Genomic DNA, 8,710 nt, shown 5'->3' on the forward strand with positions numbered 1-8,710 from the left:
TGATTATGATAATGGTATTATTGCATTTCTACTAAGCTTTCTATTTATCACTGTATGCATTATAAATCATCATATTTACACCTAAATAAAATAAAAGTACACCTTTTACATTAGAAAACTAGCCCTACTAAACGTAAGTACAGTGAGCAGCACACTAATAAATTATACAGAGTCTTCTCATCATTCAGAGTAATCACACGACACGTTCTTCTTTCACTGCAAAACCCTCAGTAATCTGATTGGCTGAGAGCAGACTACCCTTAAGCCCTGTGAGAGAGAAGCAAGGGAGAGAGAAAGAGAGAACGAGAGAGCCTAGCAAAGAGGTTTACAAAGCCCATTCTGTCTGTTCACGAGTCAGAGCTGAACATCGGTTGCTAAAAGGCCCCCCCATGACCCCCCATCCCCACACACACGCACACATATAACAAACAAATACACACGTCCCTCAGGGCACTGGTATGTCCTTTGTTCAACTTGCTGCCTCGCTTCACATAAGCATGGGCTGACAATGCTGCACCACGTCTATGCAAACTGTTAGAATGAGCCCCAAACTGCATCAACTAACATTTTAAAACCACATGCAAGTATAGGAAAAAAACATAGACAACAAACACACAACCTAAACCAAGGCCGATGGTCAAATCTGGTTCTAGAAGAGTCCTGCTGAGAACGAAACTCTGCACCCTGTAGCTCTTCCATTTAGAGAACTCTGACTGTACGGGATGTTCAAGGAAGCATTGCTTAACCGCAGCGCACTGCAATAGCACCGAAATCTACAACAGCATGAGAGTGGAGCTCAAAGGAGCCACAGCACGAGAAGGAGAGGAAAAAAAGTAGTTGGACGAGCACGTGCAGGACAACAACAAACCCGGGCTCTGGTCCTAGCCAGTGAGAGTTCGCCGCTCGGTACCAGCCCCCCTGCGTCCCCAATACTCACAGCTGCTCCACGACCTGAGCAGAGACTTGATGCTGATCTCGAAGAAGCCCGAGTCCTGCTGGCTGGCCATGGTGGCCCAGGCGCGGGGATGCTGGCACCGCTGCTGCCTCTGCTGCTGCCCGCACACCAGTGCGACAGACACGGGCAGAAGGAGGGAACGCCTCACCCCCCCCCCCCCCCCCCCCCCCCTCCTCCTGCTGCGTCCCTGGCTGTCAGCCTTCTCTCCCTCTCTTTCTGGCTCTCTCCGTTTCCCGAAAGCTGTGCGGGCAGCGCGTGGCGATATGAGCTTTAAATAACCGAGCGGAGGCTGAGAGCGCAGGGACCAATCCTCTTAGCAGAGGGCAGTTAATAATAACCGCTGTTCGTCCCGGAGCGGCACGCTGTCCCCTCTGAGAGGGACGGCAGGTTCGGGGGCCAACGTGTGAGACCAGCCGAACACCACAGGAGAGAAGAGCAGTGACAAAGAGGGGTCTGATCTTAGCGTGGGCACCAGGGACGCTGGGCCTTCACCAAAGGGCCTTGACCCATGCCACTTAACCTTGCAATCCTGTCCCACTGCCGTACCCATACACAACAAAATTACTCTGGAATCTGTTTGCCTCAACCTTTTCCTGCTTTACCCAGCTGAACCTGAAACCCGTGCCCTGCCACTCCCCAGAGTGTAAAACAATATCTGAAAAATGCAAACTGAAAAGAGTGTATAAAAGAAGAAGAAGAAGAAGAAAGAAATATGAGACGTAGCATAGGAAGGACAACACAGTCAGGGATGTTTCATTTTTGTGCTGTTGGCACTGGCTCTGATTTCAGGGGGAAACACGAGCTCTTCCTGTGCCGGTGCACACGTGTGCATTCACCCCCTGCTTACACCATGTTTACTTCATGCCATAAGCTGCCGCTGGACTTAATAGGGAAGATTATGGGCAGCGTCAGACAGCCTTCAGTACGCTCAATGTTGATTTCAAAACTGTTTACTGGATGCAGAGACAAGCACCAATTCGAAAGAAAAAAGAAATTCTAGCAACACTATTTCTTTTGTATTTAATAAGGAAATCTGACTTATGAGAGGATGTATTTAATTTTGCTTGGCTACACATTAAAAAATTAAACCAAAGAATGCGTGCATTTGACAACTGAACTGAACATTTTTGGGTTGTGTGTCTGAGTGCACGTTCGCCCCTCACCATGAGTCCTTTTTGGGCAAGACTCCTGAATCCATGCAGGTCCAAAATGTCCTGCCCTGGCCACAGTCAAATCTGCACTCTCTCTTTTCCACGGGCCACTCGTGAGCTATAATCCACTCAGCCCCCCCATTCCTCAACCAGCAGACACTTGAGCTTCATTACATAACGGACTCAATCATTTGCATCCTAAAGCTGTATTCGAGGGAAAAAAAATTTATTGTAAAAAAACAACAAAAACAATGGATTAGATCTGAAAATCATCTTGTGCCAAATAAGAATTGATAATTTAGTTGTCATGTACTAAAAAGATAAGTAAATTAGTAGACTCCATAAACAGCCAGTTCATAATACATTGGTTCAGTTCAGGTCATGTTCTGGTTTCGTAACATGGGACAAGCTCTGTATTAAAATATGAATTAACAATCAAATAAAATGGTTCCTTAAAGACCAGAACACCTCTGGTGTAATTTGGCATCTCCACATATGCGATTCCCAGGCTGAATCATTTCAGAGCATTTTAATCAGACCATAAACAGGAAAAGGCTTAAGTGTGGGTTAACTGCTGGAAAACGCCCAGTTACCGAGAATTCTTGCAGCTGGGTCCTGAACCCTGACATGACAATCGTGACCCTGTACCTTGGCATGGATATCACTGGGGCACTCATGGGTTCCAGGGCTTCATGCCCAAATGAATGATTTCCACCAAAAAAGTACATTTATCATTATGAAGAACAGTACATCTTGTCTGAATGTGGCAAATTAAGTTCCACGAGGCATTTATTTGCCTGACAAACACACTGGCAATAAGACAAAAACCAAATCCTCTGTTGCAACATCTCTTCTTCACTATTAGACATAAAGTAGGAGTGTAGGCGCATGCCTCTTTCATGTCACATTAAGTGCTCATTAAGAGCATTTTCAGGCTCTGCTGAAGGGCAGGAATGTGAGGCATGTCTAATTCTGCCATCTCTGTGGAGTGTCCCCTGTCCTCTCAGCCTCCCTCACATCCTTCTCCTTTCCTCACACACACAGACACTATGTAAGCACTGTAGGTGTCACTCTCTCTCTGAGGTATGCACCATAATGTACCACACATACACACCCAAACACCCAAGTCTCCGCTAAAACATACCTATGTCAAAAATCTAAGAACTAAGAAAAACTATCATTCATTTTAAGATTCATATCCTGTATATTAAATGTATCAAGTAAATTCACATTTAAATTAAATAAGGAGAAGCAAGTGGTTTTGCTGAGGCAGCACAATGCTGACTATTTGAAACATTGCTATAAAGTGAGACATTTCACAACATGGTGAGACAATTGCATTATGGACATTGCCTTACTTAAAATACATGTTAAATACTTGTGTTGTTAAAACTTATACTAAAAATCAATGAGCTGCTATTCAGTCTAGCAGCCAAGAGTAAGAGTAATTCAGCATGAATTAGTAGCAAAATGTTGTCCAGGTATGAAATATGACATAAACGTGGGTTAGAACTACACCTACATGCAAGAATGGTGGGCCGTTTCCTGCTGCGAATCTTTTTGAACTTTCTTTGGAAGTCATCGGGACCAAAGACATCCGAACTTGTAATTTTATCCAAGGCAACTTCGTCCTGGGCTCTGGAGCGCTCTGTCCCGTTCCCCATCAGACCCCTGGGAGAGGACCTGAACGAAGACATCCTGGAATGGCTAAAAAACCCCACTTCAACCCCGGGTTTTACTCCTTGGCATGCTTTGTGCTTCTCCTCCCCTTTCCTCTGCTCGCTGAACGTCTGCAGAGGGAAGATGCAGGCTGGCCACACAGCTCCGGCTCTGAGCGTGCTGTAGCCCAAACACTTGTTGGGGCAGTTTAGCGAGTTACTGTGACACGCGTGATCTAGACAGGTGTTGGATTACTGGGTCGTCCCGGTGCTCCGGGAAAAGGAAAAGGAGGAGCGGGGGGAAACTGCGGCCGATCAAGAGGAAGCACCAGAACCACGCTGGGCGAGCCACTCGGTGGAAATCCCGCTCGCAACGAGGGGTGCAGCTCTCGAACGGCTTCCTTCAGCCTGATGAGGTCCGTGCGGTGCCAGCTGATCTCCGACCGTCCTCTCGCTGATCAAGAACTGAGTCTGGTGCGGAACAGTGGGGTTTCTGCACTCCGCCTCCCCGCCTCGCACTCTGGAGGGGCTGTCAGGGTGATGCAAATCACCTGGGAGTCACCATTCACATGGACATCCGGGGACGGCACACTCGGCTAAAACGTCAGCGCCGAGGAGAACCTTGGATCTTTTGTAGCTCTGCGTTTGTGCATGTGCGAGGCCAAAATGGCACACACCTTATGTGAACAAGTTTTTCCAGGGCTGGAGCAGAACAAACACACTGGGCGTACACTGGCTACAAAGGCGTTTTCTGTTTTACAGAAATAACCAAGCTCTGCTGCAGTGCGTATTAATGAATAAATATGTGTCATTTCAGCCTGAAGCCTGTGATGTGGTGCAGTGCAATAAAAAGATTACTGCAGTGTGCACACTTTCAATACACACCTTCAGACGCGGCGGTTTAGAAGCATAAAAGCGCCTCTGTGAAGAGATACAACGCACTGCAGGCTGCAAACGGCTCATTACAATACAACTACAGCTACTGCTGCTGCTAGTGCTACTAATAATAAATAATAACAAATGCGATTTGTTCTGAAAGCGTAATAAAATGGATACTAGAGGCATTATTATCTAAGATTTCATCATCAAATCACAGCAATAAACCGGCAGGGATCTTGCCAGCCCACTGCGCGGTTATACGTCAGGAAGCAGCAGAACCTGCAGGTTCAAATTAGGACTGAAAAAATGACCAAAATTGCTATATATTATGTTATAAAATGAATGCAGATAAACAATGGAATATGATGGCTTACACAGACATAAATCTTATGCAACTCCTTGTTAGAGTAAAATATAGGTACAATTGAAAACACTGTCATTCTGGCGGTATGGTTCCAAAATGTGTCAACGACAAGTCCACCACTAGCACTCGTGATCCGCTGTTCCGTCCCAACATTTCACTGCCTTGTTGTACCCTGATTACCCTTTTTCTGGTTTACCTGTTAATGAACCTGTTTACGCTTGCCAGTAGTATCCAGGCCTTGGCTGTCCACTCTCAGGATGACCCTTAGTTGACTCTTACTTTGCTTTGACCTCTGTGCTGTGTGTTTGTCTGTTGTTGTGCCTAAACATGGGGTGGTAGTAGCCTAGTGGGCAACACACTCACCTATGAACCAGAAGACCACAGGTTCAAACCCCACTTACTACCATTGTGCCCCAGAGCAAGACACTTAACCTCTCCGTCTGTTAAATGACATAAATGTAAAATGTAAATGGAGAATATGTTGTGCCGTTCAGTTATGACAGATGTGTTATTTGAAAACAGACAAATTGCCATATATTTAATCCACAATAATAATTAACAAGCTTATCAAGTTGCATTAAATGAAGAAAATGTTAGCACACAGTTCTAAAATACCTCCTTCTTCACCCGTTAACATTAAGTTACTGAGAAATACAGGGAGTTGCCGTGCATTTGTGAAACAATAACATGGGGTTCCTTTCAGTTTTCCTTAGTCCCGAGGTTTTAACACTTTCATATTTTTATTTTTTAATGAAGACAGGACACGTTATTCTTTGTTGAGAGAATAAATATCTCTCATCTATTGAGAGATATATCAGTAAACTAAACTTCACTATTCTAAACTGTTCTTATCAGGTTGTATTTGGCCAACTTTTCTAAAAAAAAAAAAAAACCCTATAGACATCTGGACTCCCATCTTGTTTACCCCATGCCATGTCAATGTTTATATATTTTTAATATGCAGGAAGTGTGGATAATACCACAGATTTGCTGTACACAGCCTGAACAGTGAGATAACAAGCCCAAAACCAATTCGAAATGCTATGTTTGAAAATGCAAATATGAAATAGCATATAATTTTCACTGGTCTGTTTTCTGTTTTAAAGGAAGGCATGGAAAAATTTTACATAAGGGCCCTTCATATATTTATATATATCATCATCACCATGCTGAAAACTATAAACTGAATTCAGCATTAAAAGTAATTAATCTGAGACATAAATATTAAAAGAAAGGGTTGACCTATAAGTTTCCTTTTGGCTTCTCCTGTTAGGGGACACTGCTGCATGCCAACCGGTCTGGTTGCCTCACAAAAATTCGGTAAAAGGTTTTACGCCGGATGCCCTTCCTAAAGCGACCTTCCCCATTTGCCCGGTCTTGGGATCGGCACCAAGAAGGCATAGAAACGTAACATGCATCCCAAGTGGCTGGGTTTGACCTATAAGTTTGTAATCAGAGGACCCAGAACACTAAAATGACGGCCCAATAGCACCATCTAAAGGCCAAATAGATAACCAAAAACACCAGGATGCCCCAAAAATATGTTATTCAATTTCTGTCTCAAACGAAACTGACATGAAAAGGAACTTCAACGCCATTGTAACTTGTAAACATAACTAGGTAGCAACAAGCCTCAAAAAATCAACCAAGCACAAATGCATAAAAATGCACAATGAATATGTGATATGAAAAAAAATCTTCCACATCATTTGGAAAAATGCATAATTTCTAAACCCCATAGAAAAAAGAGGGGTAGATTTAGACACCATCTAAAATTCAGGGGAGGTCTCTTGAGGAACCAGGGAAGAGAAGGACATTAAGTCCAGCGAAACCAACACCTCCGGGCACTGAAAGAATTCAACAAGCTGTTGCCATGGTGAGAAGCATTCGGGTTTGAACAGGCAGAGCACAGCCTGGTGAATAATTGATGCGCATCTATTATTAGTAAAAACTCATTTAAAGTTAATTTTGGTGGCACAGGCTTTACTTTTGGACTTTTTAGTGAGAGAAACTTGAAAAGAGCTGCACCTCCAATGACTCCAGTAGACCATGTTCACTACGGAGATCACTGTTGCTTTTTTGAACTAATGGGAATGAGGAGCAGAGAAATAATTGGCATTTTATTCATAGTGGAATTCTAAACACAACAGTGCACTTTCACCAGTCTGCACAGGTATGGTAATGAAGTGGTATGAAGTTGGTCCCCAACTTCAACTGAACAGGGTCACCTGCTTCCCAGCACTGCGGCTATCAGGACAGTGAGCAGCTCGGGATTTCACACGCGTACACTCCACACAATAGAGCCCTGTGACACAAAAATGATGCTTTGTTAAGCCTTACGTCAAAAGTCGCGGGCCACTTGTACGAGAATAAAGTGGCAAGTAAGACTAGTGCCAGGCCACATCAGGATGTCACGGTCCGGGCTGTGAGGCTGGGACAATAATGGGCTCTTTCACTTCCCCAGCCAGAGGTCCTGTCCTCATCTTGCACCTGTCCCCTTCACTGCCTGTCAGCCATCAGTGGGCGGAGCATCGACAAAACGCAAATGAAACTGAGACAGAGAGAGGCTGACAAAAAGAGAGAGAGAGAGAGAGAGCGCTGGGCAAGGCCGATCCAGATCCATTGCATCCAACGGCCACGTATCCAGTTACAGAGAGGCGATTATGTTCGTTGGCACCATGCGCTGATATGGATAACAGGCCCTTGTTGTCTGCCTCTTTTGGAGAGGAAAAGGAAATTGGCGGGTCCCGAACACTTGCTTGGTGCCACCTGTCTCAGGTTACACAAAAGGAAAGGCCTGTTTGAATTGGATCGTGTCAGGCAATTGAATAGCCATGCCTTTTATGCGTCGTGACAGACAGATTAGGCTTTGGCCTCACAATGGGACTTGACCGATGGAAAGGTGCCGGCAATATTAGCCTAGCCAGCACTCAACGGGGTGTTCCAACAATTACGAATGATTAAACACATGATTAACATTATCATCAACGTTTTCTGACACTTCCTGGTTTCAGGATGAGCGTGCAAAACGCTGAAGTAGAAACAGGTCACGTGCGCAAAGGAAAAACAAGGCAATATTTTGACTGAAAGCAGTCCATTAAAGGCCAGACACACCTCCAGGCTACCTGGAGTCGAAATGTTGCGTTTAAAGATTAACTTTAAACACTGCGCTTCTTAGGTCAGGCGGACTTTTTCTTTCTTTCTTTCTTTCCTTTTTTTTTAGTAAATTCAGATCACTGCGCCCAGTTTTAATTTGGCTAACCCAGTTGGATCTGTTCCCAATAAAAAATGAGCTCGACGTCTGACACTCGTTATTTTTTAACACCATTGGCGTCATTGCAACTTATTTTTTTACATTTTTTTTTTACCGACGCTACTCTCTGCGCAGAGAAATTCTATTTATGAAACAGCGCGGCGCTGAAACATCACCGAGCCGGTCCTCTTCCCTACCGCCAACTTGAGTAATAAAGGCACAAGGCGAATGACAAACCAGGACAGTACTGTCAAATTGCAACTACACATATATAAATGCAGGAGATAAAGCTGATTTTGTTTACCGTGCTTTGACGACTCTCGTCCTTCAGTGACCCCACATGTCCGTCAAAAAAAAAAAACAAAGTTTCCCAGCTGCAAAAAGGCTTTATTGTATATTATCTTTTAGGTCTTGAACTTGTCCGTGTTTACACCGACGCGCTCTCCATCA

General features: G+C 44.4%; 1 protein-coding gene across 9 annotated transcripts in view; it reads right to left on the bottom strand.

The window, feature by feature from the left end:
* The window catches only part of frya (furry homolog a (Drosophila)), a 44,202-nt gene extending 35,492 nt beyond the window's left edge, over positions 1 to 8,710 (bottom strand). For 2 of the 9 annotated variants that reach the window (XM_028961310.1, XM_028961316.1), the window contains exon 1: positions 3,629 to 3,908. In XM_028961310.1, the coding sequence (XP_028817143.1) occupies positions 3,629 to 3,803 (175 nt within the window). In that variant the 5' untranslated portion in view covers positions 3,804 to 3,908. Of the gene's footprint in view, positions 1 to 937; positions 1,088 to 3,628; positions 3,910 to 8,564 lie in introns of those variants that run through there. The other 7 variants (XM_028961320.1, XM_028961313.1, XM_028961317.1 and 4 more) reach the window with 6 other exon arrangements.

This window comes from Denticeps clupeoides, chromosome 19 (assembly GCF_900700375.1).
Source record: "Denticeps clupeoides chromosome 19, fDenClu1.1, whole genome shotgun sequence".
Taxonomy (NCBI): Eukaryota; Metazoa; Chordata; class Actinopteri; order Clupeiformes; family Denticipitidae; genus Denticeps; species Denticeps clupeoides.